Raw genomic sequence first — 19,546 nt, forward strand, 5'->3', positions numbered from 1 at the left:
AGTTTTTTATTCTTTTTTTGGTTTTTGTTGTTCAAATTTCCCTTTTACAGTAAAACTATTGAGGTGACGGCCATATCCCGCCAACTCCCCCATGGCAATATCAACTTCCTGTTCCCTGGATGAAACGATTAGAAAAATCAGGAAGGAGCTGGGAACTACACCAGAGAGATGATTTGACCTCTGGTGGACAAAGCAACCATGTTGGCTGGTGATTAAGGTGGCTGACTTGGTGCCCAAGGGCAGCTCTGATCTAATGAAACTGAGCTGGGAGGAAACTGAGGCAATACCCAGTTGTGTACTAGAGGGCAGGAAGAGGTATAAATTGGTCACGGTGGAAAGAGTGGCAGTTAGTAAGTGCCACTGTCAGCTACAGCAGTCATTAGGCCACCATTTTGGTTACTAAGAAGGGAGCTGTGTCGAATTTGAAGAGATTAGGAAATGGAGAACGTGATGAACAAGACAACCATCTGGGTTACTGGTGGGCAACACATGGGCTCCTGGGTAGTCCTGTTGAGTAACAGAGATTATACTGGGATATGGAAAGGGAAGAAGAACAAGACAAATTGGGCTTGCCACAGCAGATGGCAGTCATCTTAGCTGTCTTAAAAGCAGCACGGAGAACAAGGGAAAGGAGATCCTGGGAAGTGCCACTTAATACTAGGAAAATCCTCCTCAGTTCACCCTATCTTCTTACAGTCAGTAAGTTCCTGCTTCCTCCTGAAACAGGAAGCTCTTCCTGTCCACCATCTCCACAGAGTAAGAACCATCCACCTCCCCCCCACCCCCCACCCCCAGACTAAGCCACTTCAAGTTCCAGCCAGACCACTTCCTATTTCAGAAGTGCTACTTCCTGTCCTGGATGAAGGCACTTCCAGTTCCTGCTGCTCTGCTTCTGCCACTTCCCAGGCCACTTCTGTCCAGGCCTGGTCACTTCTTGTCTGGAGCAAGTCACTTCCTGTCCCAAGTGGCCCATTCAGCATCAGATCAAGTCCATATCTGTCCCGACCGGTTCATATCTTGCTATTGGCCACTGGACAAAACAGGACACTTCTTCTCATGGTAGCTGTTGTGACCCAACCACCCCAAATGGCTGGAGTAAGTATGTAGAGGCCTAGGGCAGGGCAGAGAAGGAGGCCCTGCTGCCCATGCCCTGAGCTGGGGTGGAGTGCCAGAGCCTTCCCCATAAGGCCCCCATTTTTGGCAGACTGAGGGGAGTGATTGGTAAGAGGTCAGAAGAGGGAGCTCAGGGAAGAAAAGCTTTGATGCCCTCACCCTGGAGATGGGAGAGGCGCAGGATAAGAAGATCAAGGGTAAAAGGAGATGTAGGGAGGAGAATGCTAGGGAAGAAGAACAGACCTAGAGAAAAAGAATGAGAGAGAAAAGAAGAGAAGAGAAGAGAAGAGAAGAGAAGAGAAGAGAAGAGAAGAGAAGAGAAGAGAAGAGAAGAGAAGAGAAGAGAAGAGCAGTGAGAAGCAGAAAGAAAGAGGTGCCAACCAAAAGACAGACTGTTCCCACCCCTAGCTCTCTGTGGGTAAGGGGTGCAACGATTCCTGGGTCATGATCAGAAGAGGAGGCTGAGACTTTGCCCCCTCCCCAAGGGAATAGGACCCAGAAACAGAGGCAGAGACAGGGCACACATGGCCAACCATAGGGCAGGAGGTGGTTCAGTGGAAGTGGGAAGGAATCCTACAAGTGGAGAGGAGGGCAACAGCCACGAGGAGCAAAGGAATCGGTGGGGCACAGGGGGCCAAGGAGATGCGAAAGGTGTCCCTCCAACCATGAATTACACTGGAGGAGTACCCCAAGAAGGGCTGGACCCAGGACAGCCAGGTGGGAGGAGCCCTCATACCTTGTAGTAGATGTTTGGAGGGCTTTGTGGGGGCCCATCCTGCACGATGTACACGGGATGCCCATAGTCACCACTCACCTTCTCATAGTGGGGACAGAAGGGGGGTTCTGCAGCCCCACCACCCCGTAGAGCTATCCCTAGTTCCCCAGGCTCAGCCTCCCTAGGTCCCATCCCACCTCCACCCCCCAGGCCCAGAGATCCCCCCCTCCCAAAGGAGCCAGGACCAGGGTGGCGACTCTCCGAAGGCTTGGCCCGCCGTCTCCGCCAACACATGGCACCCCCAGCCCCTGCCACGCCCAGCAAGAGCAGCGCCAGCCCCCCTGCTGCCCCAGCCACTGCGGGCATGCTGGGAGGGGGCAGGGGGCCTTCAGCACCCCGGGAGGTTGCATTGCTGGTGGGGTCACCTGGCAGGGAAGGGGTGAAGGAGGAAAGAGGGGGAGGGGCTGAAGGAGCCACCGGGGTATCTGGACACCCAGCCTTTGGGGTCCCCATGGGCTTCCCCAGCAGTGCCCAGGCCCCTTGGGGACTCCACCTCCCCTCCACACCCCCAAACCCAGATCAGAATCCAGGTGTGTCCAGCCCTTCAGCTCCATGCCAAGGAGTCCTCCCCACTTCTCTGACAGCACTGATTGAAGCGCTGAGTTGGCTAATTAGTTCTAATTGAGTCTTTTCCTCATTTGGTTTCCATTTCCCTCCCACCCCACCATCCTCTCTTCTCCTCTTTCCTGTATCACCCCCAAAAAAAGAAAACAGAAGAGGGAGAGAGAGAGTAAAGGCAGGGCAGCTGGGGTCCAAGAGCAGAGGAGGCTGAGCAAGACAGGAGGCTGGACCCCTGGTTCCTACCTGGCACATTCTCCTTCCCAGGCTCTAGGTTGTGAGCTGCCCCTCGGTCTCTTTCCATGGGCATTTCAGACACAGGCTTTCGTGGGGCAGCCCCTCCTCGGGGACCTGGAGATGAGGACGACCAAGAGAGGGGCTGAGACAGCAGTCCCCTGATCACGATGGCACTGCCCCAACCTCCCTCAGCTCCTAGGAGGTGTGTCCCAGCCCCACTCACTTTGTCCCACTCGGAGAAGCACCTTCATGCCTCTGGTAAGGCACACACCCCCCTGTAAGCTCTCCAGGCCTTCCCGGGTCCCATCCGATGTGGCTGGGAGAGAAAAGCCAGAGGGAGAAGTTGGCACTCCAGAGTCTAGCCCCAATTCTGTCTCCACGACCTGGCCCAAACACCACCCCCAAAGGTATAAGGGATTTCCCTTGGCTCTAATGGTCCCCTCCCTCATCTGCCCTTGATCCCAGGAATACCTCCCCACTCAATCCTGCCCTCTGCCCAGCAGTACCAATTATGTAGTAATCGTGGTGTGAGCGGAACTCATGGCCCCAGAGGTTAGGGCTGTACTCCTGGAACTTGATGGTGAAGCGGAGATCCAAGTCTGGCCGGTCACAAGTGAGAAGGAGGTTGGGGGCAGGGGGTGCCTCACAGCGTCGGCCCTGGGCACCCCCTACCAGATACAGCTTGTAGAACTCGTAATTAGGAGAGGAGTGGGGGCCAGGAGGCCGGGCCCGGGGGCAGAGCAGGTCTAGCCGGTCCCCAATCTGAGGGTAGAGCACATAACCACCCTCTGCCTGGAACCTATGGGGAGGAGGGCGAGGTGGACAAGGGGGAGAGGTGTCAGAGGTCAGGTCTGGCCCCTAGAGCTTCGCCCCCTTGCCCCACATCTCTACAGGACAGCCTTTGTCTGCGTGGAAAGTCTGTTCTGACAGAGCAGGCACTAAGGACTCTGTAAGCTAACGGAAGCAGCAGGAAGCCAGGCTCAGAGGTCTCCTGCCCCTTGGTGTGCCCAAATGCACTCTTCAGCCCGCCCTCACCACATGCACACTGCCATCTCTCCCTCCATCACCAGCACCATTGCCATGGCAACAGGATGCCAGTTACCAAGGAGCTGGCCTCTCTGGAACCACACAGCCTACCCCTCCCAGGTGATTTTACTATTCCTTGGCAGTAAACCATGGGGGCAGAGCCTCCCCTCCCCCAGACCACCACTGAATTTCAAGGATTTCAGAGCAAAGGTGTTGGGGGGGTGGGGTGCGGAGGTGCAGGGATCCAGACCAGTGTCCCAAGTTAGCTAAGCAATGTGACTGAAGGCAAATGCCTGGTCTGGCAATGGGGCTAATGGGAACCGGGGTCTGGAGGTCAGCTGCCGCAGACATTTCCCTGCTCAGTGCCCCTCTTTTGCGCAGGTCTCACACTTCCTAGAGAAAGTGCTCCATTGCTCTGGAATTGAAGGAGCTGACTGACTTTTCTAACCACAGCCAACACAAGCCCACATCCCCCCTGCCCAGGCATCCACTGACCCAGCACAGCTACTACTTGCAAATGACTGCTGTCCCTCTTTATGCATTAATGGCACACAGGGTCTCGGAACTGAGCCCCAGGGGACTGCTGCTCTGTATCTTCCCAGACTCCCAAATGACCCATTCCCTCCCATTCAACATCCCACAGAGTGCCCAGAACACCCTAATTCCCTTTTCTCAACTCTGTCAGAATAAGCCTAACTAACATCCTCAAACTGCACCTGATACTCAAACTGCAGCTGAGAGTTGGCAGGTAGGAGACTGAGTAGAGAAAAGACAGTTGAGATTATACCCAAAGAGATGGGAGGAAGGCAAGAACAGGGAATGCGAGGGAGGGAGTGAAGTACAGAGACGAAGGGCAATAATCCTAGTTCTCCTCTAATAAGCATATAATATGTTCCAATACCTTACCTCTAATCCTCATACAAGCTGTAAGGATTGATGATATAAACTCAGAAAGGTTAAGTAAGGTGCCCAAGGCCACACAGCTGAAAGCAGCTGAGCTAGGATTAAGACTTTAGGATTTGATGAGCTCCAAAGCCCCTCTCTTTCCATGGCCTCATACAGCCTCCCCAGGGAAGTAGGAATTTTTCAAAACACAGAACTCATTTGCTAATGGGGAGTTGGATCTACATGGAGGCGAGGGACCCAGATAACCTCCCAAGGGTTCTGTCCTACCCTGTGAGGCTTGAAGTTTCATCTGACCCCTGGCCTTTTTTTCAGAGCAAAGCAAGCATGCCACGGAACAGAGGGTCTGATGGAAGTTTGTAGCAAAGATGGGGGAGGGGGCAGTGGAGTCCTCAGAACTCCAGATGCAAGAGGGCAAAAGAAGAGGTTTTGGGGGCTACAGGCTTCATCCAGAAAGAAGTCCCCAACCCAGAAATGCAGGAATATTTTTTGGTGGGGAAATTGTTCTGCCAAAGGCTGGCAAGAGTTGGGAGACAGACTATGTGAAGAGAGTCAAGAAGCCTTGGGGAAGTTGTCCCTAGAGCCCCCAAACTGAGCCCTGTTCCCTCCCATCTCCAACACTGAGTCCCTTCTGGGGAGGGAGGCACCCTACCCTTCCCCTCAACGCTTCAGCAGCACCTACTCAGCTGCTCTCCTGAGAGCTGACATTAACCAGGCTCCCTCCAAGCCCAGCCCCCGACACGACTCAAGTCTCCCACAAACCCACACAACCACTCCACTTCCCTCCTGGCTCCCCCATGAACTTTCCGATCCTTGCCCTTTAGGATCCTTCAAACTCCCAGCACCTAGATATCACCACCCACATCCAGCTCTGTGTGCGACTCAGAAGTCTGGCTCCCAAGATCACCTCTGTCTAGTTACCCATCAGCTCCCAGCGGAACACCAGCACCCTCCCTCCAGCCTCCTCCTAGCTCCGAGAACCCAGCCCCCGAAATCCCCAAAGCTTCCACACTCCCTGCCCAGAGGGTGTGGGGTCTCCCCAGCCCGGGCTGCTCACCTCTTATTCGCCGAATTCCAGTAGACAGGCTCCAGGCTGAGCCCAGACACCAGCCCCCAAAAACCGAACAGCAGCAGGGCCCCGACTCGCACGCCCCCCGGCCTAGAATGGGGGGCCCCCATGACCCCGCCAAGGCCTGGGGGGCGGGGCACCAACTCCCCCAAAGTCGCTCACCTCCTGGGGTGACTGCCTTAGCTGCCCCAGCTATTCTGCCCCGACCTCCCGGGTGGCTGATGCCCCCCGCTCCCACGCGGACCCGCTTCTTGCTGTGCCTGCGCGCCCAGCTCTGGGGCGCTCAGCCCGCAAGAGCCCTTCCAGGGGCGGTCTGCAGGCGCCCTACGCCTCGGCCCTGGCTCCAGCACCCCGGGATTGGTGAGCGGGCCTAAGTCGGGGGCTGGGGGAGTCTGGGACCCGGAGGGGATGGCATGTGGCGCCGGACAAGGGAGCGAGGAAGGGGACGACGAGTCTGAGCCCCAGCCTCGCCGGGATTGAGGGCAGCGGGCTAAGGGAGGAAACCAGTCCCGAGCCCAGGAGGGGGAGTTAAAGGAGAGGCGGGGAGGGGGAGAGGATGGCGGAGGGAAAAACCGGAGCTGGAGCTCGAGGAGGAGCGGGAGACAGGATCCCGCAGCCCACGCCCCCACACCTCCCTCACCTCGCGCACCTCCCGCCACCTCGCCCCGCCGCCCCTCCTCGCTCCCTAGCGCGGTCTCTCACGCCCCCTTTGTCTCTGAGACTCTTGGCTCTCTATGGCTTAGTTTCTGCCGGTCTCCCCTTCTGCCCTCGCATCGCCCGAGAGCTTGGAATCTTCCTCTCTCAGATCCAGAAAGGCTCTCGCCCTCTCCACCCCAGGAACCCAGACCCTGTCGCTCCCGCACCGCTGTCTCTCCCCTACCCCCAAAACAACACTGTTGCTTCTGGGAGATCTGGAGAGAATAATAACCTTGCCGGCTTCGCACTTTACCAAGTAGGCTGAGTTGATGTCACGACTACCTGGGTGAGGTGGGAGGGGCAGAGCTAAAGGATCCCCATTGTAGGGATGGAGAAACTGAGGCTCAGCGAGGCCCCGGGACTCGCCCAAGGTCATACAGGGAGTCTAGGATAAAACCGGAAACCAAACCCAGGCTGCTGAACTCCCACTCCTGGGGTCTCTTTTGTCACAGCCTCCTGTACCCTTTTCTGCTATCTGGGGGTTGGGTGAAAAGCAAGAGATTAGGGGGTAAACTTGGGCCCTTCTTGGATGGTTGTGGGGAGAAATAGGGCTGGGAGAGGAAAGGGAGTACCTACAACCCCAAACCCACATTCAGTTGGAAGGGCTGTTTCCAATTATCATGGGGGAAGGGAGGGTTTGCCTTTTTGGGTTGAAGAACCCTAGCTTTCAGCACCTCTGGGCAGAGGTGACATTCCTCTCCCCTCTCAAGCTGTCACAGGCCTTCAGTCCGTTCCTTTTGATTGTGAGGTCCAAAATCAAATCCTCTGCTGACAGTTATCTTTCCAGAAACCCCCTCCTCAGTGTTTGGCAAGGTGTGCCTATGGGAGGAGCCAACACTTGCAATAACATACTTGCCCACCCACCCCCAAAGACAGCAGATAAATGGGAGAAATAAGACCAGTGACAGCTGCCGAATGAAAGACTCTCACCCTTGTCCCGGATCTAACGGGAATACAGAAAGTGACCTCTGGTTTTCAGCACCTTGACGCTTTCATATATGTCCTTGACTCTGGCTACTCAGTCACCTGCCTCCTGCAGGGGCCGGGGTGGTCCAGGGAAGGGGAAGTGGGTGCTCCTGCTCCCCTTCCCCCAGAGCTGAGTAATGGTCCCTCTGCTGCTGGATGATGGTAAATAGTGTTGAGTGCAGAATGAGCGCTGTCTTGTCTGCCACTGTCTGCAGTCTCGCACAGTCACACGCAATAGTCTGACACACTGCTCCTGCCACTCCTGCTCAGCCACTCTCACTTTGACCCCTGTTGCCCCCACCTTGGGAGTGAGATTTCAAACAGGTTCACCCCCTTCAGTTTACCAAGTTGCCTAGCAACCAACCAGTCAATGGCATGAAGCCCCACCCCCACTCACTTGACTTCATACAAAGCTCAGCAGCCCCATTGGCTCCTGCCTAGTCCCACCTCTCAACCCTGGTTTCAGGAACAATATGCCAATCCCACTGCTAGTGGACAAGGGAGCTCACTAGTACCCCTCCTGGCCCCCACCTCCATCACTTGCCTCCCCAAACAGACACAAAGACTCTAGTATCATATAACACCTTTTTTACTCATTCCCCCCTCCCTCTGTCCCTCCCTGTCCCTTCTCACCCTGGTGACCATCAGGATTACTGGTGTCTGGGCTCCCCCCACACCACCAGAGCTGAAGCTGACATTCAAGGTGGATGTGGCGCATGGAGAGCAGGGGAATGTCCACCTCCTGCTCCCCCTCGTCCCCACTCTCCGTGGGTTCTGGAAACACACGCTGACCCGAAGCAGTGGCCAGCAGAGGCAGGCTAGGATGCAGGCTGGAAAGAGAGACAGGAAACGTCTGTCAAAATCCTGAGAGGATGCTTGCTCCCTCAGCAATTCACCTCCCTCCCCAACCCAAGCCCCAAAATCTGTGGAATTAACTGATGACCTCACTCCGTTGGTGCAGTCCTTCTGGGGCAGAAAACTCAGCACTGGCTCCGGCTTCCCTTCATGCCCAGCCACGCTGATATCCCACACAGAGACAGCCCCGCTAGTGCTGCCACTTACTAGGAACTGCCCAGTCCTGGGGGTGAGAGCAGAGGCTTGCTGGTAGGGAGTCATCATTCTGGGGCAGGAACCCCTCACACCCAGGGACTGGGATCTGGGCAATAGCTGGGCATCCCCAGGGGCATTGGGGTCCTGGGCAGGAAGGACCCACAGTCACTCACGGGTCCAGATCAAAGTAGATGCGCTGATTGGTAGTCACCTCACGATTCAGGGACCACAGTGGATGACCAGGCTGCCGGAGATCCCAGCACAGAAGCTCATTCTCCTGAAGACATAGAACAGGGGCCTGGAGTCTGCCCTTCTCCACCACCACCCCTCGCCCCAAGACATCCCTGCTTTTCTCAAGATTTACAGGCATTCCTTTAGCTTGGGTTGGTTTATTCCCATGTCTATCCTCCAAACATATCAGACTACATCCCCACTCTTGCCTACCACCCTTTGGGATCTCAGGATATGACCCCTACCTTGCGGGCTCCTGAGAAGAAGCGGTTGCCATCTGGGTGAAAGCAGAGGTGGGTGATGCCCCCTTGGTGCCCTCCCAGCAAGGCGAGAGGGGAGCCGTCATCCCAGGCATACAGACCCAAGGAACGGCTGTAGGAGCCACAAGCATAGAGGGGCTGAGCTGGGCTGAAGGCTATGCAGGAGATGATGCCGCTCTGGCCCTGCTTTTTTGCTAGAAAGGGAAGGAACAAAGTGGGGCAGGGGCAACAGCACCTGACATTAACCAGGTTAATTAAGAGGTGCCACCGTGTCCCCTGTCCCAGAGCTCATGTGCCAAGACTCATGTGTCTCCCCTGCTGGGTTTGTCACAAACAGGATGAAGACCGCTGCTACTCCCCAGATCCTTCTATCCTCCCAAAGGATCTAAATGCCCAAGACCTACTTCTTCCCTTTCAAATCTCAGTTTTTCCTGGAAGGGATGGAAAGCTGAAAGTTTATAGGAAAATGGAATCAGCTTCACCTCCAATTTCCTAGAGATACTAAGATTTCTGGAGGCCAAAAGATACATAGTCGATAGGACCTGGGCTCAGGAGTGAACCAGCTCTGTAACCAGCGGGTTGACCTTGGGAAAGTTTCAACCCCTCCCTGAGTCTGTTTTCTCCTCTGCCCACTGGGTACCACCTGCCTCCCAGGGTTACACTGAGGAAGATGTGATCCCCCACATGTGGCCTCTTGGCTCCCACAAAGCCCCTCTGCACATGGCAGTGCCTTTTTCTTCCCTCCTCCCTCGTGGGCACAGATGCTTACCAAAAGTGGCTCGGACCTCACAGTCACGGCCAGGCCGGGCCGTGGAGAAGACACGCACAGTCCGGCTGAAGCCACAGAAGAGCTGGGAGCCATCCAGGGAGAAACAGAGCGAGTGGGCTGCTGTCAGCTCATCCTGAGGGTAGGAGAGGGCTGAAAACAGGCCTAGCAAAGCCTCAGCTGTCCTCAAGGAAGTAAAGCTGGGCCAAGATGAGCCCTGGGGCTGGGTGGGAGGTCCCTACCAGGTGGTTGTAGGCGCGAAAGGAAGCCCGGAGCTCTCCAGTGAATGCATCCCAGATGTGAATGGGGTTCTCCCGGCTACTGCTGGCCACACTGAGACAGACAGGAACACTGAGGCCCCGCGCTGTCAAAGGAAAGGGAGGAAGCCAACTGACCCGCCCTCTCCTCTCAGCTTGCAACCTAGGGGCACACCAAGCTTTCCCCCTCCAGAGACCCCTGGGTAGCCCTTGACTCTCTCAGCAAAGGGTCCCCTTGAAACTATTGTGGGGAGCAGGGGAGGCAAAGAACATCACTTACTAGGAGGTGTCTGGCTGGGCTGAAGACATCAGAGAATACCAGCAGTAATCATAGATGGTGTCACCTTCCACCATCCGCAGGACAGGGGCCTGAACAGAGATTTGGGAATGCCTGGGTCACTGGCAGGGAAAGGAGGCAGACTAGAGCCTCCAGCAGTTTCATGGCAAAAGGAGATCGTCTGTTGGCCTTTAACCAGGCAGGAGAAGGCAGATGGGGTTACTATGAAGAACAGAATCTTGATCTCAACATTCAAGGATCAGCTCAGATTTTAATGTCAGATTTGAACCACCAAAAACCATACAGATTTATTCTTTTGTTTTTTAAACACTTAGAGAGGAAGAAACAAATAATATCCCAACCCAGAGACAAAGAACCAACCAATGATGCGCATATTTACTGAGCATCTACTAGGTACCATTTGAGGCTTTAAAAAATTACTAAACAGTCCAAACATGCAAAGAAGTATTAAAAACTAAAAACAAAAACCCATCCTGTGACACCTCCACCCAGCTTAAGAAATCAAGTCTACAAAACAGTTAAAACCTCTTCCCAATGAAACCTTCCCTCAGGTAAACACTATCCTGAATTTGCCATTCTCACGCATTTCTCTAGGAGGATATTCATACAGAGAAAAAACAATGTACAGTATTGTCTTGCATGCCTTTAAACTTAATATTAATGGTATCACACCATAAGCATCTCTTTGTGATTATGAGATTTAACCATGGTGACATATTTAGCTCTAATTCATGCATTTTCACTACTGTACAGGACTGCTCACCTATCCTTCTCTATTGACAGTCACTGATGTTTTTCCCTTTTTTGCCTAGTGTGCTTTTCCACATATTGGTATATGTGGGAGGGTTTCTCTGCACTTTCTGCTAAAGAGGGAAATTACCGGGCTGTACAGTACACACTTTGCCAACTCTGCTAGATAATGTCACGTTTTTCTCCAAAGTCTCATCCCGATTCCCTCTCGCAGCAGCAGCATGAGAGTGCCTATTGCTCTGCATCCTGCTGGTATTGCCAGACTTTTACATTTTCCTCAGTTTAAAGGCTGTGAAATGGTATTTGGCTATGGTATAAATTTGCATTTCCTTCATTACTACTGAGGTTAGACATTTATCTATGTTTATTAGCAATTGAAGTACACCTTTTCATAATTTTTGTTCACTTTTCTACTTGTTTTTATTGTCTTTTTTTCTTATTGATTTGAAGGAAATCTTTAAATCATCTGAATACCAATCCTTTGTCAGTTATTCGCTGGACCTCAGGGTGATGTCATCCAGCCATGACTTCAGTTTTCACTTCTCTGCTCTGAACTCATATCTCCAATGGCCTGGTAGAAAACTCCACTTGGGCATCTCACAGGTACCTCAAACTCAATTTGTCTATAAAGGACCAGAAACTGCTGCCTTCCAACCTGCTATTCCTCCTGGGCCCACAGCCAACTTTGAAGTCTGAAATCTGAGCATCAGCCTTGACTACTACTATTTCTGACTCCCTTTCCACTCCTGGGCCAACCCAATAGCAAATCCTGACAAGTACACCTCCGTGTTCTCTTAAAGCTGTTCACTCCCCTTCACCTCACGTGAAGCCACTGCCTTCTTGCAAGCATTTCTGCAACATTCTACACATCCTCCGGGCCTTCCTGCACCCCCATATTGCAACCTGCCCATCCATTCTCCACACTACAGCTACATTGAGGCCCTAGAGACCTTGTTAAAGGTGCTGTGTCACTTTCGTAAAATGTTTCAATGACTCCACATAACCCTCAATATAAAACCCCATCTCCTTACAAAACTGTATCTTACCGGACATCTACCCCATACCCACTTCTTTATTTGTATATAACCATTTGATTACTTTTTTTTTTTTAATTCATAATGGAAACTTCTTTTTTTTTTTTTTTTTAATTGGGGAAGGGGACAGGACTTTATTGGTGAACAGTGTGTACTTCCAAGACCTTTTTTCCAAGTCAAGTTGTCCCTTCAATCTCAGTTGTGGAGGGCGCAGCTCAGCTCCAGGTCCAGCCCGCTACCAGTTGCAGGGGCGCAGCCCACCATCCCCTGCGGGAGCCAAACCGACAACCTTGTGGTTGAGAGGACGCGCTCCAACCAACTGAGCCATCCAGCAAGCTCAGCGGCAGCTCAGTGGCAGCTCAGCGGCAGCTCAGCGGCAGCTCAGCGGCAGCTCAGCTCTAGGTGCCTGTTCAATCCTAGCTGCAGGGAGTGGGGCCCACGATCCCTTGCGGGACTCGAGGAATTGAACTGGCAACCTTGTGGTTGAGAGCCCACCGGGCCATGTGGGAATCGAACCGGCAGCCTTCGAAGTTAGGAGCACGGAGCTCCAACGCCTGAGCCACCGGGCCGGCCCCCCCCATACCCACTTCTTAATGGCTCATCTCTCTGTTCTCACTCCTTCAAAATCTCTAGATCTTACCATTTTGGCTCTAAGTTTCCAGAAGGTGCCAACTCACCATACTCTCAACCTGCAGGCTTTCATGAATACTAGCGTCCAAGTACAGAATCTTCCTTCACCTCCCCCAACAACTTCTCCCAGTTGAATCCTAATCATCCTTTTGGGCTCTTAGAAGCTTCTTCCACTAGGAAACCTTCCCTAACCACGCAAACAAGCAAGGTGCCCTGCTCCCTGTTCCTATAGCACTCCGTGAGCCTCACTCTGCATCGTACCTATCTGAGAAGGCAGGAACCGTGTCTGTCTTACTCACCACTATTTCCCCAAACATTAAATAATGTTTTGATGAGCAAATGAAGACAGGAGACTAGTCCAGTAATATAAGGGCCAAAATAATAGAACCCTGAATTAAAGTAGAGACAGTGGAGTAAACAGAAATAGATGGATTAGAAAGATTAGGTAGACTTGATGGGATTTGGTAATTAATTGGATGTGGGGGATTAGGGAAAAGGAAGATTAAAGGATGAGACTCTGGCTTCTGGTTTGAATACCTGAGGTCACTAAGGTGGTGGAAGGACTTGGGGTTCGTTCACAGAAGGGTCATGAGGTACCAATGTCCTTAGCAAGTGGGAGAATCAGACAGCAGAAGCCTCAACAGAAAAGTTTTTACAAAGAGAAAGAACAATTGTCTGGATACAGCATTTGGGAACGAGGGCTCCCCCTTCTCCCACTGCCCTGAGATATGTAGGGCGTGGCAGATGCACAGTTTCCCCTGGAGAGGGCTAGAGGGAAGTAAAGGCCTCAGGCAAGAGCCACAAGAGGAGAGCACTCAGGGAAGAGGCTGGGGAGTTAGGAACAGGGGTTCCAGAAACAGTAGAGAGGGAGGAACGTTATTGGGACACTATGTTGGGAAGAAGCAACACACAGGTGTATGGAAATACCCAAAAAATGTCCTGCCCCAATTTCCCCACCTATAAAAACTTTATCCACTTCCAAACAATAAACTTTAAAAATGAAAATATCTAATGAGGAACTTTGGGCTAGCACTGGTACACTCACAATGCTAACAGCACTTAAAAAAAAAAACCCACAAAAACTTTGAAAACAAATTCACTATCTGTATACAAGATACACACAAAAAAAATTGATACTGTCTGACCTAGGATATTTCTTACTCATAAAATTTCTCTTATGAAAAGAATTTCCATCAAAACACATGAAGATGCTCATTGAATAATTTATATATAAAAATCCTGGAAACAAACCAAAACAGGAGAATAGGTAAGAAAATTTTCTATCATATGTACTCAGGGCAATATCACACGCCATTAAACATGATAGCTATGAAGACTGAAGCACCATGAAAAACATTTAGGATATGATTATTAAAAAGAAAAGGCAGTATACAAAACCACCTACCATAGGATTACAGCCACATAGCAAGCTTCAGTATTGTACAGAGCTTGGAAAGAACGAAGAAAACTTAAAGAACTGAATTTTGTAGAGCGAGTAATGATGACTTTTTTCCTTTTTCAACATTCCCATTTCTCTTAAAATGAGTTTGTGCAATAAATTCTCAACCGCTCGTATTTCCAGAGTCACTTCTAACTATATCTGGTCCTGAAATCTTTCAGAAGGGCTATACCACGCCCTCCTGGTCCTGAGACACCACCGGTTTCTTTTCCAGGAATCAGTGCTTTATATATTACCCTGAAAACTCAAATGTCTGCGGCCTCCAATCTTACTGACCTGCATGCTGGGTAAGCGTTCAGAACCGTTCCTGGAGCTGGACACTCTTCTTTAAGGAAACCATCAAGACTTCCTTTAATTCTCACCCCCACTCTCCAGTACACACCTCAAGGACAGGAGGTGTGTGTCAACTGTGCTCCCCACTGTCATTTCCAAATCTTTTCACTTCCTTAAACTCTAGCTTCTCTGTAAGTTCTTGTCATCCGATTAGCTAGCTCCCCCCTTCCTGTTCATCCTCCCTCATTCACTGAGACTTTATCTCCTGGTTCAGTATCTTATTCCCCACTGATACTCCTGTTATTCTTGTTGACTTTCATTCCCACTGGGACTTCCAAATTGTTGTTCTCTCTGCCCACCATATTCTTCCCCAAAATATCAGCTTGGTTCACTGTCTTCCTTCCTTCAGGTCTCTGTTCAAATGTCACATAAACAGTGAGGTCTTCCCCTACAATCCTTTTAAAAATTGTAACTTGTTCTCCCAATTTTCTCCCTGCTTTATTTTTCTCCACACCACTTGTCCGATTTTTTTTTTTTCACTCTCCCCCCTCCCCGTTCCCTGTTTCCCTAGAATATAAGCATTACGGGCACAGAGACTCAATGTCTGTTTTTGTTTGAGTAATCCCTGGGACCTAATACAGGGCCTGGCACATAGAATATACTAAAAAACTTTGTTGAATGACTGAGTCAAGGAAAGAAAGCTGGATCGCCCAGCACCCTAGCCTCTTCCATTCCTTGACTTCCTCAGCACCCAGAGCCATGGCCTTCACTGTACAGTAGCCACCCACTCCCATAACTAAGTCCTGGGCTTTGTCACCATAATAGTCTCTGCGTACCACCTCCGACCCATCCAGTTCACTTGCTCTCCTACTGCTACCAGAACAATGACTCAGCTTCATCAAACACATATTTACAACCCATTTCCTTACCCACTTTACATTCTAGTCAATCATTACATGCATACTCCTGTAGACACTCTCAAGACACCCTTGTCTTTCTCCCCTGGCAAACCCCAACCAGACCATCCTATTCCATGCTTGCAGCCAACTAACATCCATGACTACTTCTGCTTATTGAATGAATACTTAGTACATGCTGGCACTGTTTTAAGCACTTTACATTAATCCTTTTAATTATCACAAGTTTGCGAGGTGGGTGCTACTATTGTCATCCTCATTTTATAGAGAAACTATAGTCAGTTAACTTGCTGGGGAAAGATGCACAACCACGCTAACTGGTCTGACTTCAAATGGATGGCAACACATTTCTAGTGGGCACTAAGCAAAGCCTAGCAATACTACCACATTCCTTGGTGGTTCTGATCTTTGACTCCACAGGACGGATCATTCACACCTTCTGCTCTCTCCACAGACCCTCTTCCTTCAGCTGATAACCTCCCTTTATGCTTCACTGAGAAGCCAACAGAGACACCAGAAATCTTCCAAACACCAAACAGATACCTCTGAATGTATCCTCTGCCTTTCTTCCTACCGCAAAGATTCTGCACCCATCAAAGCCAAGTCCTCTAATGTGCTTTGGATCCTGTCTTCACCCAGCCACTCACTGACTTTGTTACCCCTTCCCTCTCCTAGAGCATCAACTCCTGTCTACCGGAGTTATTCCTGACACCACAGAGGCACCCCGTGAACCCTTCTTTGGCCCCACATTCCCTCTGGTCACCATTCCATTTCTCAGCTCCCTGTCACAAGAAAACTTTTCCAAGGATTACCTATAGTTCCTCTTCCACTCACTCTAATCAGCTTCTGCCTGAATGTGTTCCTATCAATGTCACTAATATGTTCTTGGGTCATTATCTAAAAGTGCCTCATGCTGAACAGCATTAGACATGACTCTTTGCCTCCACTTTTGTAATTTCTCCTGCACCCCAACTCCATATGCTGGAACGCTCAGGGTTCTGTCTGAGCCTTCTCCATTTTACACTCTCTTGAGACTGAATCCATTCTCAAGCCTCAATATATCATCTATGTGCTCTCTTACTTCTCAAAGTATATCCCCAGCCTCAATTTCTCCCCTTAGTTTTACATTTCACATTTAATATACCTAAAACACCTTGACTTGTCCTAATACTTTTTTATATCCCTGTTTCCTCCACTGGCTAAATCATACCACCATCCATCGGCTGCAAAAACCTAGACATCACCCTGGATTGCTTCCTTCCCTGCCCCTCCACATCCAACTGACCTCCAAGTCCTACAAACTATACTTCAAATCCATCCATCTCTCTCCTGACACCACCTTAGCCACCATTATTTCTTGCTTAGACCATGAAAAATGCATCCTGGGGCCGGCCTGGTGGCTCAGGCGGTTGGATCTCAGGGCTCCTAACTCCAAAGGCTGCCAGTTCGATTCCCACATGGGCCAGTGGGCTCTCAACCACAAGGTTGCCAGCTCGACTCCCAGAAGGGATGGTGAGCTGCGCCCCCTGCAACTAGCAACAGCAACTAGACCTAGAGCTGAGCTGCACCCTCCACAACTAAGACTGAAAGGACAACAACTTGAAGCTGAACGGCGCCCTCCACAACTAAGATTGAAAAGACAACAACTTGACTTGGAAAAGAGTCCTGGAAGTACACACTGTTCCCCAATAAAGTCCTGTTCCCCTTCCCCAATGAAATCTTTAAAAAACAAAACAAAAAAGAAAAATGCATCCTAATGAATCTCCCTGATTTCACTGTTGCCCACCCACAATCCATTGTCGAAACATCAGCCATCATTTCACTCTTCTGTTTTAAAACTCTCCCATGGCTTCCAAATAAACTCCAAATGCCCTACTCACAAGATCTGACATAATCTGGCTACTAGCCACCTCTCCACCCTTAGTACACTTTCCCCCTCACTGGCCTCTGTCCGGACACACTGGCCTTGTTTCTGTTCTTGAACACACGAAGCTCTTTCCCAGCTCTGGGTCTTTGTAAGATCATTGCCTCCTTCCTGGAATGCTCTTTCTACTGCTTTTCACAAGACTGATCTCAAACTCCTTCAGGTCTCAGCTCAAATGTCTCCTTTTCAGAGAGCCCCTCCCTGACCATTTTGCCTAAATGGTATCTTCTAGTTAGTCTCTCCTCTTTCTGTTTATTTCCTTTATAGCATGTATTATAATCTATAATAAACTTGATTATTTATTGATTTACATGTTTATTGTCTATCTCCCAAACAAAAAAGCACACCAGCTCATCTGCCTCATTCACCACTTTATCCCAACGCCAAATACAGTAACTGACATTTTGGTAATCATTCAATAAACATCTATAAATCAATTAAATATTGCCATGAGAAATCCACTACTCTTTTATGGGAAACACATATTCCTGACTAAAGAAGGAACATTTATTTAAATGACTTCAGAATTCGAGGTGAAAAATGCTACCTATGCTAAAAATGCTTGGAAATTCATGGTGAAAAAATGTTCTGTTTGTGAACAGGAAACATGTGGACTGTACTTGCTACCTGTACAGGAAGGCCTTAAATGTGCAGTGTCAGATGAAGAAGCTGAGTTAGCCCTTACCCTTACCATTTCTGCATATTCCAGCTGCTCCCCCTCATTATACAGCTCTGAGGGCAGGTTATAAATCCTCAGGATATTATCAGCACTATTAGTCAAGATGCAGGAACCATCAGGAGCCCTAGGAGTAAGCAAGAGTTAGAAAGCTAGGCAGACCTGTTTTCCAAGTGTTGGGCTAGGGCTCGGCCTCCCTCTGGGGTAGGTAATCCCCCTAAGGCCTTGAGGAAAGTAGAAGACATAATCCTAGATGAAATTTAAGCTCAGTCCAAGAGGGATTTTACTCCTGTTCCCACCTCTGTGGGATCCTTCTCCCAGACAAATGGGGTGTTTCAAGGTGAAAACCCTGGTGTGATGCTCTCCCTGCCCCATTTTCCTTACTTACCACTTACAGCCTTTCAAGAAGTTCTCAGGCTGGGTTCTGAACTCTGACCAGGAACCACTGAAAAACTGAGGTAGCTGGGAGAAGCTGTAGTTCCAAGTACTGGAAGGAAGATGGGAGGACAACAAACCTGAGTCACCGAAGCTAAGTGTAAACAGACTTGGAGAAGTGGGGCTGAGGACTGGCAGATAAAGTATACCTCGCAGTTCTACACATGTCACTTCCAATCTCCTCAGATTCCTGAGTCAACGGCCATCACCACTTACATGTATTCTTCATTCTCAGCAGCGGGTTCCGCAGACACACATTCCATGGCTTCTCCAGACCCCAACTCTGGCCTCTTCGTTTCTTCTGCAGAAAGGCTCATATTTTCAGAAAGTTCTTGCTCCTCGATTCGAGGGCTCAACTTACTAGGAGTGCCAAATCCTGTTTCCAGGGGAGTGGAGAGAGAAGCTGGGTCCCCCTCCTCCAGCTCCTGGGACACAGCTGGGCCAGACACGGGATCTGGGGACATGAGGGGCGGATCATCCCCATCGGATGGTGGTGGCATTAGTTCAGGGTCCGTATTTTTATCCATCGAGGAAGCCTGAGAAGAAAGACGGGCTGGAGCAGGGGCCTGGTCTGAAGACAGGCAGTCCGGAGCCAACGGTGGCGCCTCCGGCGTCTTCATACTGTAGAGGAAGCGCGGCAGACACTGGCCTCTGTCCGGCAACCCTCTTCCCACCGGCTACCGGCTGCCTGGTCTGCTGAACGACCGAGACAGCTTCAAACTTCTCAAGGATCCGGGAAGTAGGCTGGATAAACCCACCTGTGCCTTCCTTCTTCTTCCGGGAGGGGGCAGACGACCCCCGGAAGGCGGAGCTAACAAGGGTACACCAAAGTTGAAAGCACCACGGTCCTTAGCCCGATCGGTTGCTACGTACGTTCCACTTACTCTCGCGGGATTTGTGCCCACCTTTCGATTGGACTTCCACATCTCGGATCAGATTTCGCGGGCGACCGACAGGAGAGGCGGGGCAGGGACGTAACAGGTCGCGGTTTACCGTTCCCATCAAGCCCTGGGACTCCTAGTGCCTCCTTGGGAGTTGTAGTCTGAAAGCTTTGGCCAGGGCGCGAAGTGCCTGAGCTCCCGCGGTCGTTCTTAAAGCTCCTACTTCCCCCCTCACCTGCAGAGGGCGCTAGTGCTGTTTGATTTTACAGGTTTTGAACCTCTTTTGCATCTCATTCGCCAATTCCTCAGACTTCCGTCTCTTCATTCATTCAATAAATATTTATTATTGAGCTCTTACTTGC

General features: G+C 50.7%; 2 protein-coding genes across 4 annotated transcripts; both read right to left on the reverse strand.

Moving 5' to 3' along the window:
* On the reverse strand, positions 1 to 5,923 carry EFNB3 (ephrin B3). Its single transcript, XM_081029749.1, has 5 exons — positions 5,670 to 5,923; positions 3,190 to 3,482; positions 2,907 to 2,999; positions 2,693 to 2,797; positions 1 to 2,253 (listed from the first exon to the last, which is right to left on the reverse strand). The coding sequence occupies exons 1-5, from the start codon at positions 5,789 to 5,791 to the stop codon at positions 1,844 to 1,846; spliced, it is 1,023 nt and encodes a 340-aa protein (XP_080885875.1). The 5' UTR covers positions 5,792 to 5,923; the 3' UTR covers positions 1 to 1,843.
* Positions 5,924 to 7,915: 1,992 nt separating this feature from the next.
* On the reverse strand, positions 7,916 to 19,237 carry WRAP53 (WD repeat containing antisense to TP53). 3 transcript variants are annotated; one of them, XM_081029720.1, is made up of 11 exons: positions 19,062 to 19,237; positions 18,520 to 18,924; positions 18,257 to 18,355; positions 17,884 to 17,995; positions 10,188 to 10,276; positions 9,893 to 9,983; positions 9,654 to 9,786; positions 8,870 to 9,078; positions 8,567 to 8,670; positions 8,287 to 8,421; positions 7,916 to 8,173 (listed from the first exon to the last, which is right to left on the reverse strand). In XM_081029720.1, exons 2-11 carry the CDS (start codon positions 18,921 to 18,923, stop codon positions 7,933 to 7,935), a joined length of 1,617 nt encoding a protein of 538 aa, XP_080885846.1. In that variant the 5' UTR covers position 18,924; positions 19,062 to 19,237; the 3' UTR covers positions 7,916 to 7,932. The 3 variants fall into 3 exon arrangements, with proteins under 3 accessions (XP_080885846.1, XP_080885845.1, XP_080885847.1); XM_081029719.1 differs by having other exon boundaries at positions 18,520 to 19,189; XM_081029721.1 differs by having other exon boundaries at positions 8,034 to 8,173; positions 8,292 to 8,421; positions 18,520 to 19,189.
* Positions 19,238 to 19,546: the final 309 nt, after the last annotated feature.

Source organism: Rhinolophus hipposideros, assembly GCF_964194185.1.
Source record: "Rhinolophus hipposideros genome assembly, chromosome: 20".
NCBI lineage: Eukaryota > Metazoa > Chordata > Mammalia > Chiroptera > Rhinolophidae > Rhinolophus > Rhinolophus hipposideros.

Excerpts from the sequence above, each read along its gene's own strand:
- EFNB3 (XM_081029749.1), bottom strand. The coding sequence starts at position 5,791 with ATGGGGGCCCCCCATTCTAGGCCGGGGGGCGTGCGAGTCGGGGCCCTG. Across the intron at positions 3,483-5,669 it reads TGGAATTCGGCGAATAAGAG|GTTCCAGGCAGAGGGTGGTT; the intron begins GTGAGCAGCCCG and ends TCCTCCCCATAG. Across the intron at positions 2,798-2,906 it reads GCTTCTCCGAGTGGGACAAA|GTCCCCGAGGAGGGGCTGCC; the intron begins GTGAGTGGGGCT and ends CCTCATCTCCAG.
- WRAP53 (XM_081029720.1), bottom strand. The coding sequence starts at position 18,923 with ATGAAGACGCCGGAGGCGCCACCGTTGGCTCCGGACTGCCTGTCTTCA. Across the intron at positions 17,996-18,256 it reads TTCTTGAAAGGCTGTAAGTG|GGCTCCTGATGGTTCCTGCA; the intron begins GTAAGTAAGGAA and ends GCTTACTCCTAG. Across the intron at positions 8,174-8,286 it reads GACTGCACCAACGGAGTGAG|CCTGCATCCTAGCCTGCCTC; the intron begins GTCATCAGTTAA and ends CTCTCTTTCCAG.